This window comes from Diplotaxodon limnothrissa, linkage group LG4 (assembly GCF_057381915.1).
Source record: "Diplotaxodon limnothrissa isolate DT_005_m linkage group LG4, D_limnothrissa_male_GT1.1, whole genome shotgun sequence".
Taxonomy (NCBI): domain Eukaryota; kingdom Metazoa; phylum Chordata; class Actinopteri; order Cichliformes; family Cichlidae; genus Diplotaxodon; species Diplotaxodon limnothrissa.
Window position 1 is genome coordinate 13,151,916 of NC_140599.1, and position 26,598 is coordinate 13,178,513.

The following is a 26,598-nucleotide window of genomic DNA, read 5'->3' on the forward strand; positions in this document are numbered from 1 at the left end:
ACTGGCCTAACAACACAGAGCAGAGACAAGTAGACCCAGAAGCATTACAACATGCAGATAAGCGTACGAAAAGTTTGATTAAGCTTGTGAGGTATTCTCTGAGCGCAACCAAGAAATGCACAATTTATGAGCCAAGCAGTTATTTATCAAATGCAGCAGTCGAACAAAGACTCAGTAGCCTGTTTGAAGGTCAGCTGTGCTGCTGCCTCAGAAGACAACAACCCTGATAGAAGACCGTGAAGTTTCACAATGAGCCGTGAGATCAGTTCTTAAAAATGTAAAGTGATGATTGGCCTTTCTCAAACATCCTCTTCAGTTCTGTGAATTGTTTAAATTTGTATGTGTTACTACAGCAACTTGCATATGGACACTAAAGTTTTCCACGGTAATGCTGTGTGAGGGGGTGTGCGCCAAATCCCAACAACAGTCGCTTAAATATCCTACACAGAGAAAACAGGGAAAACTCCAGCAATCAAACAACCAACGCCCCGTGAGCAAGAAATTGGCCACAGTGGAAAGGAAAAACTCCCCTTTAACTTGAAGAAACCCCCGGCACAAAGAGGTTGGAGTTGAGGGGACAGAGACGAGACAAAAGATGCAAAGCTTATCATGGATGTGAAGCTCAAGAGCTCACAGACAGAGTTGGGACATATTTAGAACTATTACTTCTGCTCGTGCAAGCACCAGGCTGATCAGACTTGTCCTGTTATAAAAAGAAACACGCTCACACTCCTCACACAGTCTGCCTCTGCTATCATATGCCTAACCGTGTGCATGTTCCTGCCCCTTTAAGTAATTCACATCAGCTGATCTCCAGCCTTTTCCTTAACTTTCAGTTTACTCGTTTTCAGCCTGACAAAAATGACCTGCTGAGGACCAGTTCCTCTCTCTGTAATGTGATACTGAGTATCAACAGCTGCCACCAATAGTTTCATTTCTCTATGTCTGGCAAAACTGTACTGAGAGACTTGAATGCTCGCAGCTGTACGAGCAGAAAAGTAAATTTGCCCTCTTTGTTGTTCTTCACGCTGCAACGCTACTTCTTTAGAAACTAAGCAGAAGTGACCTCACTGACCACTTTGTCATTTGTGATACAAGCCAAGCCGAGAAGCCCTCATTCCAGATAAAGCATCGATGAAGTACTTTATCCGCGGTAACAAGAAATCTGGGAATTCTTGAGTTCAATCGGGCATCAAATGAAATTCAAATTTATTGCCAGATTTCTCTGAAAACATGCTCCACGTTACAGGAAACGCAGGAAGAAATGCACCTCGAGAAAAACACTAAAGCAAGGTTTTCTTTAGGATTCAAACACGAATGAAGCGCCACAGCTGGCTGCTGCTGCCTCCACGCCATGTTACACTTGAAGACTCACACACAGACACGGGCACACACTCGATTGCTGTTTCACACACTTATTGTGAAACAAATGGCAGGCATAGTACCCTTTTCTGAGAAGTACTACACCTCACATAATCTCATTGGACAATCAGATTTGAATATTCAAGATAAGACATAAAAAAGCCACCACGAGACTCCAGTTAAAGATAATTATTAACTTTAATACAACCACTAGCTATCTGAAGATCTGATGACTACATATAACTACTCACCTTAGCTGCAAGGAAGTGAAGTTCTGCAAGAAAAACAGTGAAATTACTGGAAGGATGTCATGCTGTGCACATTTCTGCAATGAATTACCCCCAAATGTAAAGACCCTGCAGAAAAGAGCCAAATACAAACAACAGAGAGTTACATCTGCAGCATAAGCATGACTAATTTACAAGCCCAGACCTGTTTTGCTAAATGTGCATGTATGTTTTCTTTTTAACATTATTTCTGCAAAAAGATGTGCAAATTTGCACTTCTTCGACATGTTAGGACACAGGAATGCTACATGTCATCTTTCGCCATTAGTATTTGATGGAAAGGGAGATGCTTATCAACCTGCAGGGGCAAAGTTACAAAGAAAAACAAAACAAAAGGACTGATCCTGATTGTTGATGCCATCTCTGAACATGAACCGGCATGCATGTTTAGGCAAACAAATCTGAATTTACATCATTTGAATTTTTTTTTTTCAAAAAAAATATATAATTAAGAAAAACTACAAAAACTACAACCCCTAATGACGAAGTCAATCTAAACACCAACAAAAACTGCTCCCATTACTCGAATATACCACCTCTTTCTGTAAACGTCCTGCTGTCATGTGGCTTTGCGGTTTTTTTTTTTTTTTTTAATTCTTGAAATTTCAGTTCAAAGAAGTGAAAGAGTAAGCTAGCGATCGTCCTCTCTTAGTTTCACTTTCGTTTCTAGGAAAGGAGGAGGAGGAGGCGGAGGCGGAGCAAAGCCTGTTAAAAAGCCTGTGAACTGTTTACCAGGCTTCACACACACAATCTAACGGCTGGAGCTCCAAGCCCAGAAGGTGTAAAGGTTAACCCCAAATGCAACTGTGCACCCTGCATCCTGACAACCGAGGGATTATTTGCAAGGAATTCTGCTCTTTGCCATCACAGCTTTCGCACTTTGGGATTACAGACCATACGGATCCTTAAACCGCTACATCAGTCAGAACAAAACGGTGAGCCTTTATTTCTCTCCATATATATATTAAGAAAAGAAAAAAGAAAAAAATGATATATTTGGTTGGGATGCTTTTGGGGGGTGGAAAATGGCGATGGAGAATCGTAGCTGCTTTTGTTTTATGGGAAAACAGCGTTCAGAAAAATGTTAAACCATGGATCAGGCTCAGGTTTCTCTGAGCGCAGTCTGGCTGAAGTGAACGGTCAAGTATTCGTCTGAACGGCTTCAACATGCGATCGTTAAGAGTAAACGGCCGGATATCAGCACAGGTCGTCACCAGTGTTAATCATTACTCTTTCCTTGAATTTAGCTCAACTTCCATCCACTGGTGGCGCAAGTTTTTTTTTCTTTTCCTTTTAGATCATTCGCGTTAAAGAAGGAAGGAAAATACCATTAATCACACACAGGATACTGTTGATTTTTTATGTATAGCTTATAAGAACAGGATGCTTTAAAGAAATCAAGTCAATGCATTTTAGTGTAAATATTTTATCTGAATTCTTAGTTATATGATGCTTAAGTCATTACAGAAGAAGCAGTAAAATACTTTTGTTTGTGTGTGTGTGTGTGTGTGTGTGTGTGTGGAGGGGGGGGGGGGGGGGGGGGGCATACGGATTGTACAGTAGTCTGGCTGTGGCAACCATCACTGTCGATTTTATGCCGGCTTAACCGCAGATCCAAGTCATAACAAAGCTGAACTGCTCAGTGGAAACTACAAGGCGTTTCTCGTCTATCTGCGCACACCAGCGCTCTTTGTGCTTTGAGAAGTCTGGGTTTTTTTCAAAGCTGCTGTGAAAGTGATGCTAGCCTCAGTTGTGAGTGAAAAAGTCAATGACCTTTCTGTCTGTTTGTCTCTCAGGATGTCAGTGTGGTGGTTAGAGATGGGAGAGGGTCTGGGGCCTCTCTCCCCTGTAGGATGGTAGCCGACGGCACGGTCGAAGGCCATGACAAGACCCGCTTGTCAAGCTTGTCATCATCATCATCCTCATCCTTGTCTTCCTCCTCCTCCTCAACACTTCGCACCGAAGTGGAGCAGCTTCAGCGTCAAGCCAATCAACACCGTAGAACGCCCTCCGTCTATCTGACTCACTTTCCGACGTTCACCTGCAAGGAGGACTGCAGAATCATCACAGACACAGCATCCAAGCTCGAGCGCTGCGGCTTCTACTGGGGTCCCCTGGGAGTGGAGGACGCTCACCGCATGCTTCGGGACGCCCCGCTGGGCAGCTTCCTCATCCGTGATAGCCGTCAGAAAGACGTCTTCTTCACGCTGTCCTACCACGCCAAGACGGGACCGGTCAGCGTGCGCATTGACTACAAGCGCCAGAAGTTCTCACTAGCGGGCAACCTGCGGTCTTTCCAAACACTCTTTGCCCTCTTGGAGCATTACATCAATTCTCCTAAGAAGAGCTTGAGCGTCCCTTACAGGAAATGGGAACCGACGCTGCAGGAGCTGTGCAGGAAGCGCATCTTGGAGCTGTGTGGAGGGGCAAGCCAGGTTCCAGAGCTGCCGCTCACACATGTCGCCCAAGACTTTCTGTTGGAATTCCCTTACAAACTGTAACCAGCTTACCATACAAACTGTTGACAGTATTATTTATAATTTCAAGAAGGTCGCCCTTACCAAGTAACAGCAAGGGATTGGTAAAGCCTGTCTGCGACTCAGTGGAGATTGAGACTGCTGTGATATGGTTACAGGGAAAACCCTTTGAGCTGAAAAGCTCCCAAATGCTCGAAAAGGGAGAACACGTTAGCAGTCGAGTGCAGACAGCCTCCAGCTGGAGTGGGTTTGTGGCTGACATTTCAACATATATTACCTCTAGAGACTCAACTCCCAGTTTCACATGGACAGAGCACCTGTTGCTCTTGAGGAAGTATGAAAAGTTGGGATGTGCTGCATTAAAAGAAAACTACAGACACAACAGAGCTATTTTAGAGATGAAAGAACCGGTGGGCTCGCCTGTGAATGCCGCCGTTCCACTGGAAACTGTAGTCCAACATAAATATTATCCAAGGACGTTAAGAGAGCGGACATTTAGACGCATGGAGGGATGGCGGAGGGTACTGTTGCCATGCCACAAGGGAGATATATTTTTGTAGCAGGTTTAAATACTCTAATAATGTGGAATGTTTACATCACACATGAATGTCAATCAGCACTGACTCTCGAACTGTCATCTGTCTCATTCTTGAAAACCCAACGGAGGATGTCAGTGTCGAAGACAGGCCTCAAACACATGTACTGTAACTCTTAGCTCTCCTGTCTCCCTCACAAAGCTCACATGTGAGAGTTTCGTGACTGAATTGAACATATTTTTTTAACATGTCTTATTATTCTATTTTAAATAAAGTATTTAAACTCACTGCGATAGTTATGTTTTACTTTTTAACTTTTCCTGTCATTCCGCACTGACTTGTGGGAGTTTTGTGGGAGTTAAGTGAGAGAAGGAGGGACGGACACACACACACACACACACACACACACACACACACACACACACACACACACACACCCTCACATTACAGACAGACAGACAGACACGAGGAAATGGGGAAGGTTATTGTACAGTATACCGTCACTTGGTGATTCATCTCGGTAGGGCAAAGTGACAGGTGGGTGGGGTTACTTTGGTAGTAAATGGACTGTTACGCTTAGATACAGACACACTTACCAGAATCAGGGGGAGAGGTGACACGTAATGAATTGTGTGTGTGTGTGTGTGTGTGTTGCTTTTTCAATCTAATTTGGACCCAGTACAGATTAAAATGCTCTCAAGAGGAAGTGGGAAATTTTTGGGGTTAGTGGTTAGACAGATACATGATAGATCAAGGTCAGGCTTCGAGTTATGAGAAATAAACTTTGAGTAGGGTAGGAAATGCATTAATCGTATGTTAATGAACACAGTGAGTTGAAGTAATAAAAGAAATCAGGTGATAACAGTGAAGACAAACTAAACAACAGAAGCACTAACTTAGAGACTTGCTTTCCAGTCAAAGCTGGGTTTGTCTTTTCTTTTGATATAATCAGTGCAGCAACAGCAGGTGGCACACCTGGCTGAGTGCGACTCACATGACTGGAATGTGTGCGTATTTTTTTAAAGGAAGTTAGCATTCACACTTCATTGTTACTACCACGCTGCCCTAAAATGAACTAAGGGGTGTGACTAATACCTGATGATAGTAATGCAACTGTGACTTTACACATACTTAAATAAAGCTGTAGAAGTAGCAGTAGGAGCAGCTCTAACTGAGCGGCCTCAGCCAATAGTTAAGGGACTTCCGTCTGAACCCACAACCAGACTTTTTAGACCTCAGTATGAATGGATTTAAAAGTCCTTGTTTTCCTGTTTACATGTTGAGTATCCGGCTTGTGAAGACATTCACAGACTGCCAAACACCAATGAATCTTTACAAGTGTGAGTGTACGCAGTGTGAACAGTTCACAGCTACCTGGCAATGGACTAAAGTATTGGGCCGTGCCACTTAATCTTTGGAGTCACATGTTTTCTGTCCCTTTGCTACAAGTGAATAAAGTCAGTCACCTAGAAATGTGGTTTGCCTTTACAAAGATTTGTGAAAGCCCCAAAGCTCACTAAAATAGAGTGTGGTGTTGTAATAGTAAGCCATTGCTGCGGCAACCTTTGGGGCATGGATTCCTATGGCTCAGCAGCTCTCGTGGACACAATGGCTCAGTACTTTTGGCCTACCTTCTTTTGTCCTACCTTCCAGCCTTCCAAGGCTTTTTCCTGTTGGCATGTGTACTGCTTAAAGGAAATCTGATGTAGTAGTAGAGAATGCTATGATGGTATCCGCTGGTTTACTCTTTGGTTTTTACAGAAATCAAAGTGAGGTGGAAGTAGAGCAGGTGATCTACTAACTGGAAGGTTGGTGGTTTGGCCTGGTTGGCTACTGGCGGCTCCAGTCTGCACGCCAAAGTATCGTTGGTGAAGAAACTGAAGCCCAGGTTGGTCTCTGATGTGTTCATCGAAGTGTGAATGTGTGTGACTCTCAGATAGAAAGCACTTAGGTGTGGAAAAAGTGCGTGTATTAATGGGTGAATGAGGTATGTTGTATAAAGTGCTTTGACTGCTGAAGCAGAGTAGAAAAGCAGTATATAAGAATCAGTCCATTTCCATTTACAGATATAAAATAGAGGACGTTCACAAGTGACCGTATTAGTTGGTGTCAATTGTATACTGTCATATTGCTAATTACTGAAAGAACCAGGCTAGGTGTTAGCCCCCCAGGTGCCAGTTTCCCAGCTGATTAAGCCTTTCCTTTTCCTTCCTAAAGTCTGATTTCATGTAAACTGATGTTGCTTTTGTACATGTAAAACTGCAAATGCAGACTGTGTGGGAACTGTGATCTACATGTGACTCCAAAAAAGGTTTATCGCCTAAGAGCATCACAATTTGGCTGAATTTAGCAGTTTCATGACATTTGTGAGAGCAGTGTGTCACTGTTTCACACTGTGTGGAGCACATTTCATTTCTGCGCTGACGTTGTCAGCTTACCTAAACTCCTATCCTTTCCTCACAGCTAACCAAAACTCCAACGCTGAAAACCAAACCTTACCAATAAAGCTCTGTGTTCTTTAGGGGAATTTTTTTTTGAGTCTAGACAATTGAAGCCACACACACACACACAAACAAACATAAAACAATGAGTCATACTGAATATAATACTCACAGTTGATTCAAGTAAACTTGACTAGTTTGAGGATATAATTACCTCAGCTTGAGGAAGAGGAACACACACCAAGTCATAGAGTGGATTATGAGTAACGATAATGATTGTAATGCCTTTGCTTATATAGGCGCTATCAGTCATCCATTCTTATAAAGACTTATCTTAAAATTATATTTGATATTGACATTTGAGCGCAGGCTGTATCTCGTGGAGTGGGGAGGGAGTTGAAGGCTGGTGACGAGTGAGTCACACAGTAGCGCAGTTTCACTCTGAAGCGTCTTGGTTTTAAGGACATTCCTGACTATTTTGAGAAGTGAAAGGTGAAGTGAGGTGTTCTGCAACTATGTGCTTATCAGCTGATTTCTGTGGAATCCTCCGCGTGGAGTTTTCTGTCCTTTACTTGCACGCGCTTCTACAGAAATCAATTGACAATCAATGCCCAAGGGGAGAGAGAGAGAGAGAAAGGGACGCTCAGAATGAGGCTGGCGGAGAAGCGTAAAAAGAGGAGGTGTTGCATGACGTTCAGTATGAATGCGACGCTCCATTTTCAGAACTGTGATTCTGCTGTACTTTTAATCGGAGGGTTCTGATGAAAGAGATCCTCCCATCATCGCAGGACATGACTGCTTCTGCGGTGGAGGCTATTAGCCCCCTTTTAGCTTCCAGGCAGGCTGCTGGAGAGCCTCGCTGCTTGCTTGAGTTTTCTTGGACGAGTCTTTCCTGTTACTTCTTGTTGAGAAGTGATGAAAAAACAGATTTCCCTGAAAAATCATTAGTCATCCATTTCCTGTTTTCCATTTCCTTCTTCCAGTTCTTGTTAGTGGGGATATTTCACAATGAACAATGTGGTGATGGCAGATCTGTGGAAGTGCTGGTCATCAGATAACCACAACAAGCTTCAGAACTGACTTTGCCAAAAGTGAAGAGGCTCTTCACTGAACCAATCTTCTTATCATTTCACAGATGACCACATTGTACAAACAGCTTTCTGGTCATTTTTTCAAAGAAGTAACTAAGGAGCAGAAGAGGAAGGGTCTCACACTGAATTGACGACACCAATCCTGACACTAGCTATAGCTACGTTCCACTGCTCTATGAATCACATGAGTCTGGTGAAAGCTGCAACCAGACTGGTTGGAGGAGGTAGAAGCGGTTTTTCTAGTTTTTGCTTCATACGTGGGAAAAATATGTTCAATGCTAATGACTAAATAGTTCCCAGCTAAAGCATTTCCAGACTTCTCTCATGAAAGACGAGGAACGCACACACAAAAGATTACATTTTTTCTCTAGACAATCACATTTGATCTGATTCCGTTGTTGGATTCAAGACATATGACTTTCACGAGAATAGCAGGTACAGTAGTAGCAGTAGCAGTTGAAAGAGTAGTAGGACAAATTTATATTATATATCCATATCATATCACTGTAAACCAACACAGTGACCTAAACAACCTACTAACCAAAGCTAACCAAATAAAGCAATCAAGATGTGATTGCAGTGCAGACTTTTAGCTTTAATGAATAGGGGTTTAACAAAGGTGCTAAGATCATTTTAAATCCTCCCTTGATGTCATATAGCTGAATCTGAGTACACTTCAGAATTCATCAGCACTCACATCTTCAATTAGTTGTTTCTCTCTTACTCTAGACTTTCCCCACAAATAAATCTCGGTTTCATGTGTCAAGAACTAAGCAGGCAAGTCTAATCTGGCCATCATGTTCTTGAGTGTACTGATATTCAAAGTATCTTCTCTCGCAAGATCTTCACAATCTAATGTAAAGATACCAAATGCAAGTTCAGAACTTGAAATCAACATCAGGTCTTTTACCCACTTAATATGTCATTGAACAACGAGGAAACAGGTCTCACCTGTAACTGCGATTCAGTCTATCGATCAATAAAATTCCATTAAATTCAATTTGTAAATGAGTTCTGTGTAGGAGTTAATTGCTGTAACTCCTAAGCAGTTCATACAAAACAAAACGAAGACCCTTGAAGTAAAGCTGAACATCTGAGACAAAATGTCAATAAAGTGTCCAAACGTGTAAGGATCCAACTGCGTATGTATTGAACAAACAGACAGTTCCATGCTTAATTATCCTTCACTAAGCATATTTTACTAAATACTTAACCTATGACCTACATTGTGGGTGGTTGCAACTAATAACTCATGATAGTAAGGATACCTCATAGAGCCTCGTAACTAGTAGTAGGATTATGCAGTATAACACAGAGGGACATAAGAATGTGCCAGCAAAAGACAGAAAACCATCGACCCCTTCACTTTGTGACCAATTCAGTAAAAAGGACTAGATATTACAGTCCTGCATTGCTGTAAATGGAGAAAATCTTGAGGGATGGCTGTTATGAGGAAAGGCAGCCCAGACACTTTACCAGTTTGGGACACATCGTCAGTAGTGGACCTTGGATTCATCGGGTGTTTCGGCCATTATCACTAGATACCCTCATCCAAGGAGGCCTGACATTATCTGAATTTCTGATTCATCTATTCATGCCTGCCCTCAGATAAATGAAACAGGCAAAAAAAAAAAAAGAGTATATTTAAGGTTTTCCCCTTAAAATAAAGCTCAGAATTAAAAACTTTCTATATAAGAGAAAATCGCATGAGGTGCTTGTTATCTTTGTATTATTATGCAGAGACGTCACAGAGATTTAAATGGCGCATTATTCACTGCTTTGTGTACTCATTGAGAAAATTTTGAATTACCGACACTTACAAGGAACTTGACATTGTGCAGTTACCAGAACAATTTCAGATCCTTGAGTCACAGAATAGCAATTTATGTTTATGCTTTGGCCTCCCCCAACCTCCCCCCGACACCCACACATACCCACACACACTTGGTTTTGAAATGAATTTGTGCGTGTCTTGAAAAGCGTCAAAGAGGCACACTTTGACTTCATTCCATGATTTATCATATCAGAAATACCTGACTGTCATCCATTTACAGCCTGTAGTTAGCATGAGTGTGTTTACCAGAAAAGGTCATAGGGTACTTTGGCCAGAACAACACCTTAACTAACTTAGCCTCATCATAAGGTAACAAAATCTGCCTTCTAGGTCTCCTAATATGTTACAGTGTTGTGTTAAAGTCTTGAGCCTACACTCGTTTCTCTATTTGATTAATTAAAACATGTGCAAAGATAAATGGAAATGCAATATATAAGGCAAAGACAGAGTTAGCATGACTGCCTTTATTCTTCAACATAGTCTGATCTCTCTTAGGCAGCTTTTTCGTCTTTTCTTTAAGTAGTCTTCAGGAATAGTTCTCCAGGCTTCTTGAAGGCCATTCAAAGCTCTTTCTTGGATGTTGGCTTCCTTTTGTTCTGTTCTCTGTCAAGATGATCCCACACTGCTCCAATGATGTTGAGGTCCACGCTCTGGTGAGGCCAGTCCATAACTGATAGTGTTCCACTGTGTGTTTTTCTATCCAGATATATTCAATGGACAGTGTGTTTGGGAAAATAATCAAGATGGAAAGTAAAGCATTGATCAGCTTTGACAACATCCCCAACATGAGTGTCTGAAATGTACGCCTAAACCTTGACAGAGCTTCCCTTGCGTTTATGGATGGCTGTAGACACTCACTGTTATCCCTCTCTCTTGAACTGATATCAGTGATGATTTAAACCAAAAATTTGTCATTGGATTTGTCATGACATGACTTTCGGATACTGTTCCTCTTCTGTAGATAGGCTTGATGCTTTTTTGTCCTTCACTTGTCCAATTTCCTCAAATATTTTAAGGACACACTGCACACCATGTTGAGATAGGCCAAGTTTTCACCTAATAACTCTTTGGGAATCACATTGTTGGTGAAAAGTTCTTATTTGATGTCTATCAAACTGTGTCACCTTTAGAATTTTTTTACAGATTAAACTAAAGACATGGAAATTGTTGGGACTTTCCTCTAAAAACGATCAGGTACAAGAGCTGCACTGAAAATGAGTGAAAAAGCAGCCAATGTCCAAAGAAAAAACTTTGAAAGACCTTCAGAAAGTCTAAAGAACAACTGCTGTGATAAGTTATTGCTGATCAGATAAAACAAAAGAAAAAAAATCACATGAAATCTTGTTTCCTTGGAAGCAAAATATAGAGAAATGAGGGGTGACTCAAGACTTTTGCACAGTACTAAATATCACAGTGTAAAAAAGACATGGTGCGGGTGGGGGGAGTCAGGCGCTGAACCATTTCTTAGCGGAGTGCAGTCACTTCCTGGAATTTGTGCTGTTTGCCTGGTGATACTAAGAGCTAGCCGTTCCCCGTTTCCAGCCTTTGGGCCAAGTTAAGAAAAATGACTTTTGTCTGCTGCACATTGTGGCACACAAGTCTCCTTAAAATATTGTAACTGTTCTACACGTTATACTTAATCCATTTCTACTAAAGCTGCCAAACGCTCAAAGATAACCTCAGTTCAGCTGCACCGTGCACCACGAACAAAACCAGAGCGTAAGTGCACCAGTTATCTTTGATGAACAGCATCATCTTAAAAGTGGCGCATGTGAAGTACGATGCACTTTTAAAGAGAATCATTGTTTCATACATATGAAACACATATGAGTGCACAGACTAATCTCCAATCATCGCAGTCACTGCGGTTAGTACAGAGAAAACACACACACAGAGTGTTGCTGCAGTACCAGGAACCTCTTCACTTTTACGCACACATCACCAGACTTCCCTGAAGAGAGGAACCGCGATAAACAAAAAAAAAGTTGACACGTACAGACCACACAATGACTGAGGGTTCCTGCAGCAGCCACAGGACCATAACATAAGGGTGCGAAGCGTAACGTCATAAGCTCCAGCAGATTACATCTCACATGCACATTCAAGTCAAAAAGCCTCATACTTGGAAACATCCTCATTATATCTGTTAGAACTGCGGAGCGAAAAATGTTTCTTTTTAGAGAAATGACAGACATCCCTGTTGAAGTTTCATAGTGACATCGAGGTGGTTGTTTCACCTCTCTCCTGATGACTCCCCAGATTTTAGGACCAGATTTTGAGGGCCTGATTTCTCAGAAATCGCCATGTTTCAAAACCAAATACATCTGAACTAAAATTGAATCAAATGACAAATCGGCCTTAAAAATATTCTGCGAATTCCTTGTGTGTGTGTGTGTTACTTGACACCAAACTCAGTCAGCGGCAGAAAGGAAATGCAACCCAAACATCAGTGGAAATCTTCCCACACTCTCAGAAACACAGAGGAGAACCTCCTCTGCTGTGCTAGAGTATTGAGCTGTGATTCTGTGAAGAGGGGAAAGAAAACCACAAGCAAAAGAAATGAGCACCATCCTCTCTCACTTTCTGTCTGCAAGTAAAACCTGAAGGGCACTCGGAGAGCACAGACCTCGACCAAGGCCAGTAGTCCACTATTGTCATTAGTGGACTGGGCTAAATGCATTTTTTTGTAAAGTGGATGCCCAAAGTGATCAAAAGCCAGACAGGCTTTTTTTTTTTTAAGCTTTCTCAAAACAATGTTTCGATTAAGTGCAGTGGAAAAGTACTTTTTAAAAGCCAAAATCCATATGATAATGTGACTTGGTCTAGGGATCATCTGTCAAAGCTGAAAACAGACTGATCCACACACCATATAAAGTTTGTTGTATGGGGGTTTGAACACAAGGTCATGGACTGCCTGGTGATATAAAATGTATTTGTCTTGAACTCTCATACCACTCACACAGAAGTGTAAGTGCTAGCCTTTTTATAGTCTGTAAATATCCATCAATGCGTCAACTTTATTCCACTTATCAGAGTCATGTCTACCAAGTGGACATGCTGGCAGTCTATTGCAGAGCTAGCAAGTCTGAGGATAATCTGAGACATGTTTTCATGAAATCCAACGAAGGGATCTGTGAACTTGCCCTGATTAATTGATTTCAAAGGTACCTCATGTGCTACATTGCTTATGGCACAGAAAACACCATTTAATCAGTTCAACATTTGTAGCAAGAACATGTTATATAAAAAGTGAAGCTAATGCTAAAACGCTCAGCTCAAACAGCCAGTCGGCAGAGGATTTTTTATTAAAGTGACTACCTTTACTTTTAAAACTCGCCTGTTTAAATTTTAATATTGCTTAAAATTATACATAGTTAAGCCTGTTGCAACACTGAGTAACAGGTGAGGGCGGACTTGGCTGCTAGCTGGAAGGTAGGTGTCACCTCAGCTAAACCCTCGTCAAACACAGGCCCAGAGAGTTGCCAGTGACTCCCTGCCAACCACCAGTTGGTAGGGAAAATTTGTAACTCGCAAGTGGTTGGTGAAAGGTTGCTGGAAGTTCCGGGTTGTCGCCAGGTGACAATTGTCCCAAAGCTGGTGCTGTCCAAACTACTACTGTGGTCACCAGTAGCTTGTACGGAAGGCGCTGATTTGTCTGTAAAAACTTACCTATTTACTCTCAGAGCAGTAGTGAAACTTGAACAAGGATGACACAACGTAGGGAAGTATTACTCAAGACCACTTTAAAAAAAACAAAAAACACACAAAAACAAAACAAGTCTGGTGCCTGGGATGTGAAATTTAAAGAAATGAGGTGCCATTTGCACAATACTGTAAATTACAGTGTAAAAAAGATCTGGTCATGTGCTGAACCATTTCTTAGCAGTGTGCATGCACTTCCTGGAATGTGCAGTTTTCCAAGTGATAAGTAGAGCTAGCAGTTTCGCCATTACCGGCGTTGTACCAGGTTAATAGAGATGACTTTTTTTCTGCTGTATATTGTGGCACAGAAATCCTTTAAAACGTTAGAAGTCAGTACCTGCCTGTACTTCAAAGTGCTAATTATGATGCATTACTTTAAGCGTTAATGAGACTTAAATGCGTGGGTTTGGAAAGACGGTTTATCTTCAAAGTGCCTTCAAAGGAAAATTTATACCTCAGCACAACTTTTACTTTGAAGGTGAAAGTTCTCCATTTATGTTTTTCATATTTTCACTGCTTGTAGTTTGTAGACAACTCTTCCATCTTCCATGCACGCTACTGGCAAATGGAGCTACTGACCAAACCAACCCCAGGCAGATGTTTGCTGTAACAGTGTGTACCTCTATGCAACCAGTTTTATTCTAGCAACTACCAGCAACCACTTGCCAACTAGTTGTGGAATACACACTTTTCCCTAGCAACTGCTGGTTACCATGGGGTGACTGACCAGTCTGTAGGCCTGTGTGAATGGGGCTTTAGTAATCAATTTTGAGTGACTGCCAGCATCTTACATCTGGGTGGGAAATGCACATTTCTACCTTGCGACTGGAGGTTGCTGGATTGTTGCCGACAGGTCTCTAGGCCTGTGTGACTAGCAACCCGAAGGTGACCTTTCTTTGTGGTGCTCATTGCTTTTAAAGCATCATCATATTCTGCTTATGTGAAATTGGGATGCAGTGGCAGAAGGCTAAGCAGGTTATTCCAGATATCCTCCTCCATAAAACACCTCTTTCCCTCCCTGGGGGAAGCTCCCCCGCTGGCCCCAGGGAGGGGTCACCTGCCCCTCCCTTCCTTCCCTCTCCATCTCCAGCTGCCTCCCTCTTCCCGCTCCACCACAACCACCCACACATGCAGGGCCTTGGAGTAGGGGTATGTCACCAGGGTGCAGGGGAGGCTACCCCCTCTGTCCCCCCCCCCCCCCTCCCTGTCCCCTTCTGGCTGCCTCTGCCTCAATTTTATCCCACAACTTAGACATTCACATTACTCACACTCTCATTACACATACATATAGGATCTTGGGGGTGGGCACGATACACGGAGTCCAAATTACCATCAGGGTGTACACCTCACCCCTGGCGTCGTTGCCCACCTCTCAATTTTAAATACACGTAGACATTGAGGGCTAGGAGGGACTATGCGCTTACCTGCTGCTCTCTGGCAGGTAGCTCCATGCCCTCCTGGGTTTTAAATGCACCTTAGAACACACATGCATCAACACTACATATGAGCGGGCAGAGGGAGGTTTGGAGTCTTCTCTCACCCCCATTCTCTGCGGCCTGTTGGAGCGGGGGGGCTAGGAGGAGTTGGCCGTCCGACTGCGGTCGCGTCACTGCAACTCCCCCTGGCTTCTGCTCCGCGGCTGCTGAGTGAGCCCTCATCTGGGACTCTCCTCAGCTCTTACTGGGACAGTGGCGCGGCTGCCCCTCTGTTGGTCTTCCTTGGTCTCTTGTGTTCTGGGGGCCTCTGGATGTCTGGAGTTTTGATCTCCTCCATACCTGCTTCATACCCTGGAGGACGGGGCTGTGGCTCCCCACACTCCCTAGCAGATCGTTACATGGAGAAACCTTTGGAATACAAGCATGCTGATCCACACAGGTATGCACACAGGTGTACACACGGGTATTCATAGACGCGGACTACAGCTTTCTTGGCTGCTGCCTCAAAGCACATTGTGCGCTGTCTATCTTGCGTGCTGCACAATATCGTTTATTATTTAGTATCTACTGATATCTACTGCTAGCTAGTTTATTGTGATGGTGCTTTTTTTAATTTTTTATTATGTTGCTCTTTGTTGTTTGCTTTCTCTTCTGTTTTTTTTCTCCATACAGGTGATCCAGGTGTTTTGTTTTGTTTTTTTTTTCTTTTTCTTTCTTCCCCCCTTCTCACCGTCTCTTCTCCCCTTTGGTTTTCTTTCTCTCCCTCTCTTTCTTTCATTCTTTCTCCCTGTCCTATCCCCCAGTCATGTCTGTCCCGTTTGTAGCAACTGAAAATAAAATAAATTCATAATTATAATAAAGGTCAATCAAATGGACCAATATGGCAAGGCCATGATGATCCACTTGGTAAAATAAATCCGCTTGGCATCTTTCTTGGCCTTAAGACAACAATTCTGATGGCTAAAGATCCAAACGGGACACAAAAACCCCCCAAAACAAACAAACAAACAAAAAAAAACAAAACACCTCTTTCTCCGGCACTCCCAGGCCTGATAAGACTTCTCAAGTATAACCAGGGCCTCCTGCTTGAGGGCGCAGGGAAAATCCCAACAACTGTGTGTTTAATTGTAAAAGGTTGTACTCTGTACTGTTTTACACCATTTATGCCTAATTTGCAGTATCTGTTGACCTAAAAAGCTAGCTAGCTTTAGGTGATAAGTATAAATCCAGCTTCTCATAACCTCTGGCTTTACAAACCATTGGATAATGCACATCTTTTATATACAGCCTGTGGCTTGCCCATCCCGCCACCTTTTCCCTGACTCGTGAGTCAGTCAGCTACATAATCTCCTTGGCAGAGATAATAAGGCTCACACTGCAGTGTCACTGTAGTTAAGTAGAATAATTTATTGCATTTCTTTATTTAGTCATCTGTTTCAGTTCATTAACAATAATTACAGGTTTAAAAGCTCATAGCATTTACAGAGCAAACAAACTTGTCTCTCTCTCTCACTTACACACACACACACACACACACACACACACTACAATCAGAGACTTATGGAAGCTTGTGACTGCATGTTCTGGTAGAGATTGGTAGTGGCTGCAGGGAACATGAAAATATGCTCTCTACAAAGCCTCTTATCAACTCTCCAAACTGTGCCAAGCCTCTTCAGCATGTCCGTGAACTTCACTATCATTCGGCTGCTATTTACAGTAGCAAGATGGAAATAATAAGAGACCGTATTGCTCCGAAGTTCTCATTTTAGAAACTTGTTGAGGACTGTACAGTTAAAAAAATAAGAATGTTCCGAGCATTAAGACTTCAGCTGCGTGAGGATGGCACAGAAAAAGATGGTGTGTGAGCGAGGAGGAGAATGGCAGGAAATTATGGGAATAGATGGACTGAAGAGTGTGCTTTAATCCTATAATTTACAAATCAAGTCACAAATTCAAGTTAAAACACACCAGTTTCATTCAAATTGATCAAACACTGCTGTTTGGAGAGACAGGTTACCCATTACATTCATTTCTCCCCTCGTTGGTTAGCTCTTAAGATTATTGCAGTAGTAAAGCTTCATTCATCTGATTAAAAGAAAAAGGAAAAAGAAGAGGAGCATGTGAGGGTTTCCCCCCGTGACACTCATGTGAGAGCTGTGACTTGTTCCTGAAAAAATTTATCTGTAATGCCACAAGAATAACGAAAAAATCCAAACATTGTGTTTTAGAAATTTTTGGAGGCAGTAAGCTCTTTTTAAAAATAACCCTCTTTTTCAAATTAAGGTGTGAAAGCATTCATCTAGTCAAAGCCAGATCCATGGAGAATGAGCTCACGTTAGCGTGTCAGGAGGAAACCAGCAGATACATTCAACCCAAGTGTTGTTTTGTGCAGACTTGAACATCCAACATCACTAACATTAACCTGTGAGTTTAATTCAACAAACCAACTTTTACTTTTCTAAAATAAACAATAAATAGCTTCTAAGTTAGCAACCTGTGTCCCTACAGACTCTCAGAGTGAATGAATAACTGAATGAACAGACTTGAGCAGTACTATTCCAGTTATTTTACAGCCCTTGAGCGATCCCGATCAGATTTCCCATTAATTCTTTTGGTTAGTCATGGCACCGATTGGTTATTCAGCTTTATGAATTAGATGAGATGGTGAACATTTACAATTTGAGACCTGCTCCCGCCTAGCTTATGCTAGAGATGACTTGATAAATTTTTAAATGCGCTGCTCACTAAATGGAAAAATATGTAAAACCTACAAACACACCCCACCCAACCCAGCAGCAGTTGCAGGGTGACAGAAACTGCTAACCCATCTGACTTGCAGTGGTGTTCTGTGTTTAGCATAGTCGTGAACACCACCGAAATGCATGTGGTGACCCGGTATGTGAAAATATGACACAAAAATAGGTGTGGTATGTGTTTTGAGCTCATACACAATCAGAATGAGTAAAAAACGTTGCTGGTTGCGCGCCTCGACACACATGTGCCAAAAAAAGAAGAAAAAGAAGAGAAAACACGAGCTTAGAAAGCACGGAAAGCCAAATGTGCTTTGAGCCCTCGTTGACCAGTGTCTGTTTTGAGTCTTTCTTCATGTGCAAATACAAAATGTTGAGATGCTTCCGAAAGCCTCTTGGACTATTCACATCACTTTCTAACCTACAGTTTCCATCATGAGCTTGGTATATTATCTATCACACTGGTGACTGCACGAGTACTGCATGTTCCTTAATCCAGCTCAGGTGAGTCTGGTGTTTCAGTGTCTAACTCTGCATTATCAGACTCTGCAGCTGTCACGCCTTCTCTTTCTTGCTCGAGGTCCCCATTGAGCTCTTTAGGTGTGCCTTCACCTTGTATTTCATCTGTTCTCTCTGGAACCTCATCTGTGGGTGTGACAGTCTCGGTCGTCTCAGTGGTTTCCTCTTTTACCGTTGCATCTGTTTCAGTCTCATCTATCGGCGAGCCGTCCTCCTCGTCTTTCCTAACCAACTCGTCGTCCCCCTCCTCCTCCTCTGCGATAGAGGCATCTGGTCTCTGTAGGGACTGAGCCGCTGTGACGTGGCCGGTGCACAGGTGCAGGCGAGGTGGGTCGGCAGGCGGCAGCAGGGTGAGCGACTCGACGCTCAGGGTGTCTGCGCTGTTGTCGGTAAGGAGTGAGATAGTGGGCTGGGAGGCTGGGGTGAGGCTCGGGGCCAGAGCTGGAGCTGGAGCTGGGGTTGAGGGAGCAGAGGAGACTAATGTTACTTCTCCACCTCCTCCTTCACTTTCTCCGCCTGAGGACGAGGGCGGAGTGTGCTCCAAAAGTATACCGTCATCTAGGAGAGTGATAGAGAAGACAGTGAGGGAGCTAAACTCAGAGGCAGATATTTCTACGGATTAGCACTGGGGTGGGAAATGATGTAGCTTGTAGCACAGTCCACACAGGGGACTGTGGGTAAAAAGAGTAGCTTCGAATTAAAGGAAACAGATAAAAATACAGAGGCACTGGGTGAGTGTATCAAGGTCAATTTAAAGAAAGTTCATATCGGAAGTCTTTGCATAACAGGCAAAAACCTTTCAGTGCTCCCTTATTCACAGGGTGCCAGAACCACCGCTAACTCTGCACGTTAGAGTTGGCAGATTTTCACACTAGTGCCCTTCCTGATAAAACCCCAAATGAATCTGTGTTTCCTCCTGGGATCAAACCAGGGATCTTTCACTTGTTGGTTAAATGTGTACAACTGTACCATATTCCATTTTGGCAAAATTCAGTATTTTCCAATTCTAAAGGTTTCTGAAACCTTTAAAATTTTAAATATACCCAGCCAATAGGAACCTGAGACCACTGAGGATTTGCATCAACTGGAAATTGAGGCACACAAAGCGCTCTGTTTACACTGTAAAGAATCTGCCAGTCCCCGCTGACAAGGTTAAGACTATTTTCTAAGCCTCTTAGAGCCTAAATGTCCTCCATCATGGAAGCACTGCACAATCTGATTTTAAACAAAAACCCAGCCCTGACTGTATACTATAAACTACGATGTAGGCATACTTACATCGTAAGAGTGTGAGGTATGTTTCACAAGAGTAAACAACAACAGAAAAGCTGTTTTAGAGCAATAAAATAAACTAGACGAGTATGTTTGCATGATTTGGAAACATTTGGTCTAGCCTGCTCCTTCTCCACCCACATTTGTCTTTAAAAAAAACAAAAACAAAACAGTTTCATCTATTCAACTCCTGCATCACAAGCATCGCTGTTCTACTGTTATCAATCCCATCAGTGAATCCGATCAGAGCAGCCTTTACCTGCTTTGGTATTCAATTCAATGATTCCCAGTTTATCATGTAGTTGGTGGTTCAATCATGGGCCCTTACATATGACAGTGTTATTGTGTAACTACTAAACCCCAAAAATGATCAGTATATCATCAGACATGTCTGTGTAGAGACACGCAGATTATAGCTTTTTATAATCTTCTGTGTAAAGTCCCTTAAACAGCTGATAAGCCTCACTGTTTTCTCTTTTATCTTATTCACCATTCAAAGACTGTCTCCCTGCACATTCAGACAATGGCCATGCTGGAGCACCTCTTTTCTGACGCACAGGTTGTCATGCCAACGTTGCTTTGCAAGCTTGACTATTGCTTGGAAAGACATAACAGTGGACTCATGAGCAAGAAAATGGCTGTTAATTTATTTTATTTATTCGGCACCAATCCACAACAACAGCTGCTTCATGTAGCAGGAATCTACTGAATCTGCAAGGGAACAGTGCTGTGTTGTAACTATTTAACTGATGTGGGAGGGAGCCAATATGATCATTTACATTGTCACGTCGACCACACATAGGCATCTATACGACACAGTGAAACACCACTGCCAGCTACTGTGGTTTTGGAGGTTTGTGTATGTAGTTGTATTATAGTTACAAAACTCTCCATATGTCAAGGAGGTGTGTGCGCATGCATTGTAACACAAATATAGTTGCTCGGCACACTGGCGTGCTACAATAATTTGCAAAGGACTGAGTTCCTTTGTCACTTAAACGTTTTATTTAAATTCAGAGCATGTGTAATATAAGTTTGTCTTCATGCTTACGCCTGCAGGAGCTGTGGTGGTTTGTGTGCGTCCGTGTGAGCGTTACCTGCAGGACTCTGAGCTGATGTCGTGCTTGCAGTAACAGAGTCGCATCGCCCCGTGCTCCCGCTTCCACTGGAGGGAGGTGAGGGTGAGGAGAGGGGTGAGGGAGTGTGCTGGGGCACGCAATGAGCCACTGCAAACCCTGGAATGAGTGCAACAGACAGACCCTTGCCATTAGCAACTCAAACTGTCTCTTAAGTGTTCTCTGCTACAAACACACATAAAAAGAGGCGTTTTTATTCCAATATTCTACAAAATAAACTAATTAATGTGGCTCGTAAAAAAGCTTGGGTAAAATTTAGAAACCTCTACGCTTGGGCAGATCCCACAGCTTGCAAACATTTCCCAAGAAACAGTGTCTGTTCTTGATTTAGAAAAGGCTTGATTTTAACTTCATCTGCATGCTACATATTTCCACAATGAATCCAGCTCATCCAGATGTTATTTTGCTTAACCTGCATATTCCTCGCTCAGTTTCTTAGAAGCCCATGGCTGTTAAATATTAGCATAAGGGTCAGCGTATCCCAAGCATTTACTGATGTCATGATAACTTTTACGTACCCACTGGGACACCTGTGCCCAAAGCCGATATGTTTTTGGATGTCTGTCTGTCTCCTTTTAAATGTGGAATCTCTTGAACATCTGAAGAGAATTTCTTCAAGTGTGACACCAACTTTTACTTGCAAGGATGAACTAATTAGAATTTAGTGAACAAATAAATAATAAAGTCAAGGTCACAGTGACCTCGAAGTTACTGTGGAGGGAAGCTTCATTATCTTGCACGAGACTCCATTTGGATAAGAGGGTGAACTGAGTGAAATCTGATGGTCAGTCAGACCTGCACCTGAATAAAAACCCTGCGGTCGTACCTCAGGATGTTCAGTGCTATTCGTTACACTATTTCACTGCAAAAAACGATGAAACTATGATTTCACTGCGACACTTTCAGGACATTATTCACCACCACAACACAGCAACAGAAGCAGCAGTTGTGAGCATATTTAATATTTGGCAGATACAGATTTGGTAAACAAGCCCTTTATACCTGCTTACACACTACACACACTGGACTGACATGGTAAGGGCATACAGTCGTATTAATTGAAGCTCCAAACTGTTTCAGCTGAGGTAATGATACCGTGTCAAGATTTAAGAACAGGCTTCGTAATCTACCCCACTTGTTGCCCTCTGGAAAAATAAAACTACTAATTGGGTGCCTTGTAACTCCAGAGGAGATTCTCCTGCTAAGGAGGACAAAAGAGTCGTATTCAGGAGCTGAAGATACAGTGAGTACAGTGATATAACTCACGGAAATCCATTGAAAAGGGATTATATTAGTGTACCCAGTGGGACTTACTCACAGGGATTATATTACAGGAACAGACAGAGCGACCGAAGTAAAGCACAACAGTACGAACAGTATTCACTACTTTATCGAGTGAGGAACCATATACAGGGAACTTCACAAGATCTCAAAATAGGCCTTGCCACATCACTGTTAGGTTTTAGAACCACATGGATTTCTCTAAGCCAATCAGCATAGATCAGGCTATGTAACAGATAGTGACATCATTGTTTCTAACCAATCAGCAGTAACCCACAGCATTTCGACTTCACAGTTCTTTTGGAATTTGGGAAATTTGGTTTTTCGCCCCTGCCCACTCTTTCATCTGTGGTCATAATACTGAAACTAACAGTGGTGGGTTGATGAAACTCACACATTATGTGGTTGAATAGTTGCCCTAAATGTTCAGATATGTGTTGTTTGTGTAGGATTTCTTGAAATGAGTGAAATTTTGGAATGAAAAAGGTGGCGCCACATTTGATCGTTTGACACGTTCAACTAAAACTGGAAAGTCTATTTTTAGATGTACACCAGATGCATGTACTAAGCCATACTTTGGGTATTAAAAAAAAAAGGTATCGCACATCATAATGTAGCGCTCAATAAGTAAATCCCAGTAAACTGGATGTTGCCACAGGATTGTGTACTATAATACAATGAGAAATTCAACACATTTAGACATTTCCGAGCCACGAATAGTGAACAGTGTCATTATGTTTAGTTTTATGAGCTTATAACACCTTTTATTGCACTTACATTGCCTACACTGGTATCTTGTCTGCTAAAGTTGATTTAGTAATTCAATATGTATGATTTATTTAGTTAAGATTGACTTTGTGTTCTATATTTACAATTTAGATCTCAGTATTTTTCAGTAGATCTACACTTCACTGTTAATGTTTTGTTCAAAGTGGGCTAAGTATAGACTTCAAAATGGACACTTTTTCTTTAAAGCCGTCTGCTCGGCTTCTTTATGGAATAAGGGAACTGCAATTCAATTCAGGTTTATTATAGCAGAAATCCCAACAATACCCAAGGGAACAACTTCTGTGTTACAGAATAGAACATCCTGTGTTTGAGAGTACACACATACTCAATTTTAGAGTTGAAGTGATCTTAACGCTCTGAATACGAGTATAAATATCTCAGCTGGGTTTGATTTCTCTTGAACCTTCAGTTGTGTCACATTACAGCCTCACTAAGAACCATGAAGAAGTTAAGTCACTGGGCAGGACTGTACTTTGATGTGGGTGATATATTTGTGACAAGCAGACATGTCAGTTAAGGAAGTTAAAATAAACATTTCTATGTGTTTTCTTGTACATTTAACATGTAAACAGTGTATATTAACTTAATTGACCTTCATTGTAACATAAAAATGTCAAAGTATTTCGATGAGCGCCCTGTAAAGGATGAACAAATGCAAGAATTTTTAAAATGCAAGTAATATGAAGGGACTTTTCAGCTCAGTTCTGAAGAATCCCTTTTCTATTTAAAGCATCTAATCTATGTTTTTAGTGAAGCACTTATCTAATGTTCACCCCAACACTAAAGAAATAAAAGCAATAACAAAACCATAGTACCACTGGGTCAGACGCTATAAACAGCTGGTCTGAGATAAAAGCTGAGACGGTACGTGCATCTGTGTGTTACCTGGTACTTTATCGACAGAGGCAAAAACTGATCTATTTGCCGTGGGATCATTTGGTGCCCGCCTAGACTGCTCGTAGAACCGGAAAGGCAGGCCACTGGCTGAAGTGTTTGCAGTCTGAGCGAAACCCAACACCTCTGTTGCACTGGGCTGCACAGGCAGGTCCAGCAAAGCTAAAGAGAGAAAGAAAAAGTGAAAGTGTAGCACTGACCTGTGGGACAGGTTCATGTTACAGTTAAGGATCCAGTGCAAACTCCAGGACACAAAATACCCACTTGTCCTTAATACAATGACAGTATTGCACAAGAATCTTGAACCACTCCTTTTTATAATTTGCAAAGCCAGTGCAAAGACGTCATAACATGCAAACATACATGGAAACAGTATAAAGGATACAAGGAAAAAATGAAGCTGATGCCAGGCAGAAGCTTTTCAGATGGTATTGCATGGTGGTACAATTGTTCAAATTTGGATTCATCACTCCATCAGACCTGTTGCCACTGACTTTCAGTCCAATTCTTGTGGAATTAGGCACAACTCAGGCTTTTCTCCCAGTTTCCCTTCCTTAAGAATGGCTTCTTGGGAACTATCTTTCCACTGACATAATTTCTGATGAGGCTTTTTAAAGGGCACATTACACACCATACTCAGGTATTCCAAGGGTTTGGATAAAAGAAAAAAATACATTCAGCAAGCCTGGAGAACTGTTGCTCACGACGTCTGTAAAATTAAAAGCGAAAGTCTGGCTCCATGGAAGCAAAACAAAGTCAGGAGTGACGGCTTTCTGTACAGTACAGTAAATTTTATTTAAGCAAGAAATGTTTTTGTATGCACAATTATATCGGCAATGAGTCAATCTGACACTGTTGTTGTGACCACACTGACTATTTTGGTGAGGATCACATCCTCCTCAACTTTGCTGCATTAGCAGGATTTTATATTGTTATGAGTTTTGTGTAATTCTAAAGAATCTGGACTTCAGTGGGGGGAAGTACAAGGGACTGACGGGTAAATCCATCCTTATTTGCCAAAGGACTTTTTAGTAATTTTTGTGTTAAAGGAAACACCCACCACTTTAGCCAGAAGATGGTCAAACATATCCTGGCATAACAGCAGGCTTATTATAGCAATGTAAGAAATGACTCTGAGATCATCAGAGCGTCACAAAAAGAAAACAGACATACGACTGACAACTTTTTAAAAAAGGGGAAATATATCACTTTTAGAACTTAGAAGAAAGCCAGAAGCTAATTCAGGGAAATGACCTACACTACGTCAGTTAACAAAGAGATGAACTTTCACTTCTCTTGGACTGAAGTTTCCCAAACACAAAATTTAGTAAATTGAAATGTCTTTTAATAACTAACTAACTAACTAAATAAATAAATGTCTCAATTTAAATTTTGCTTAAATTGAATTTTAGCATTTTGTTGAGGCTGTGAAGCCTTCCTAATGTTTGCTTCAGTTCTGGATTACTGATTTAATTTTTCACTGTTAAATTCTCACCGTAGGTTACTTCTGTTTTTTTAAGTTTCTGTTGGCCGTTTTACCATGTTCACCAGAAAGCAGCGACTTTCTGTTTTAAATAAAGTGTGTTTTCTTGTAAAAGCTGCTGTACTGAACAGTTTCACAGCACTTTCTAGAAGACTTTCAGTCTCAGCGAAAACAAGCCACTAGCTTAACGAGAAAAGGGTCATTTTGGGTAAAAACAAAAGATTTAAAAGGTGGTTTTTCTCTGTGTTTTCTAACCGGCAATCCTTTGCATCTTCATCCGCCGGGCCTGGATACGGCCTTTGGCTAGCCTCTGTTTGGCGATGATGCAGCGAATGTGGTCTGCAAAGATGAAGTTGGCCTGCAGAATGGGCAGGGGCTTGGCGTGGGGGTTGGAGCTGGGTTTATGAATGACAATGTTTAACGCCCTGCTGTCGTCCTCAACGCCGGACACCTGCATGTCCTGTTGAAAGAGGACAAAAAATGCAAGATAAGATGGATCAAATTGTGTGAAATAGATCTGCATTTTAGTGTCCCCAGAGGGACAACAAAAGCTGACTTCACAAAGAGTCAATAAACACTGAAAGAGAAACTAATTATTGTAGAAAAATAATTGATTTCTGTGCATTTGTTTTACACTTGCATTAAATTAAAGTTCATTACATCGATTAAGGGTTGGGGGGGTGGTTCCCTAATATTTTTGCTGGGAGTTGGCAACCCTATTAGTTAGGTAGGTAAGTACTCTTTAAAATACCAAAATGGGGAGGATGGTGTAGGTTTAAATTTATTAGATTGATCAATGTTGCTGAACTATAAAATGTTTTGGGTGGAGTGCATTTTTTTGCATACAGGTATAACAGAATAGCTTAAGTCTCTTGTTTTTTAAAACTTGAGTATGAACTTACACAAAATGAAGCAAGATATTTATAAAAAACAGTTTTATTGATTACAAAATGCGCTATATCGGATTCATATCGGTATCGGCAGATATCCAAATCAGTATCGGACATTAAAAAGTGTTATTGTGCCATCTCTAAAGTATAGTAGGTGAGCTAACACAGCCCTCAGGTATACGCCAGTGCTGATGGATTTGAAGATGGAGAGCGTACTATTAACCGTAACACTTTTACCTGTTAAAAAGGAGAAAAAAATTAAATAAAAGAGGTGAGACAGGTATTTGACTCTTTCTGTGCTTTCTGTTAAAGCACATGAGGCTGCAGCATGCTAAAACAATCAACAGATAATATACGGGCGTAAGCCTTGGGAATTTCCAGGTGTAATGAATAAGCTGAGTCATGCTGGTGCTTGCGT

General features: G+C 41.8%; 2 protein-coding genes across 2 annotated transcripts in view; one reads left to right on the top strand and one right to left on the bottom strand.

Annotated features, from left to right (window-relative positions):
- The first annotated feature begins 3,445 nt into the window (after positions 1–3,445).
- On the top strand, positions 3,446–4,199 carry socs1a (suppressor of cytokine signaling 1a). Its single transcript, XM_085352225.1, has one exon. It carries the CDS (start codon positions 3,503–3,505, stop codon positions 4,148–4,150), a length of 648 nt encoding a protein of 215 aa, XP_085208351.1. The 5' UTR covers positions 3,446–3,502; the 3' UTR covers positions 4,151–4,199.
- Positions 4,200–16,582: 12,383 nt separating this feature from the next.
- Positions 16,583–26,598, bottom strand: part of clec16a (C-type lectin domain containing 16A) — a 52,842-nt gene continuing 42,826 nt past the window's right edge. Inside the window, exons 20-23 of the mRNA XM_085351496.1 lie at positions 25,546–25,750; positions 23,799–23,969; positions 20,805–20,942; positions 16,583–18,993 (exon numbers count right to left, since the gene is read on the bottom strand). Coding sequence (XP_085207622.1) covers positions 18,407–18,993; positions 20,805–20,942; positions 23,799–23,969; positions 25,546–25,750 — 1,101 coding nt within the window. The 3' untranslated portion in view covers positions 16,583–18,406. The remainder of the gene's footprint in view (positions 18,994–20,804; positions 20,943–23,798; positions 23,970–25,545; positions 25,751–26,598) is intronic.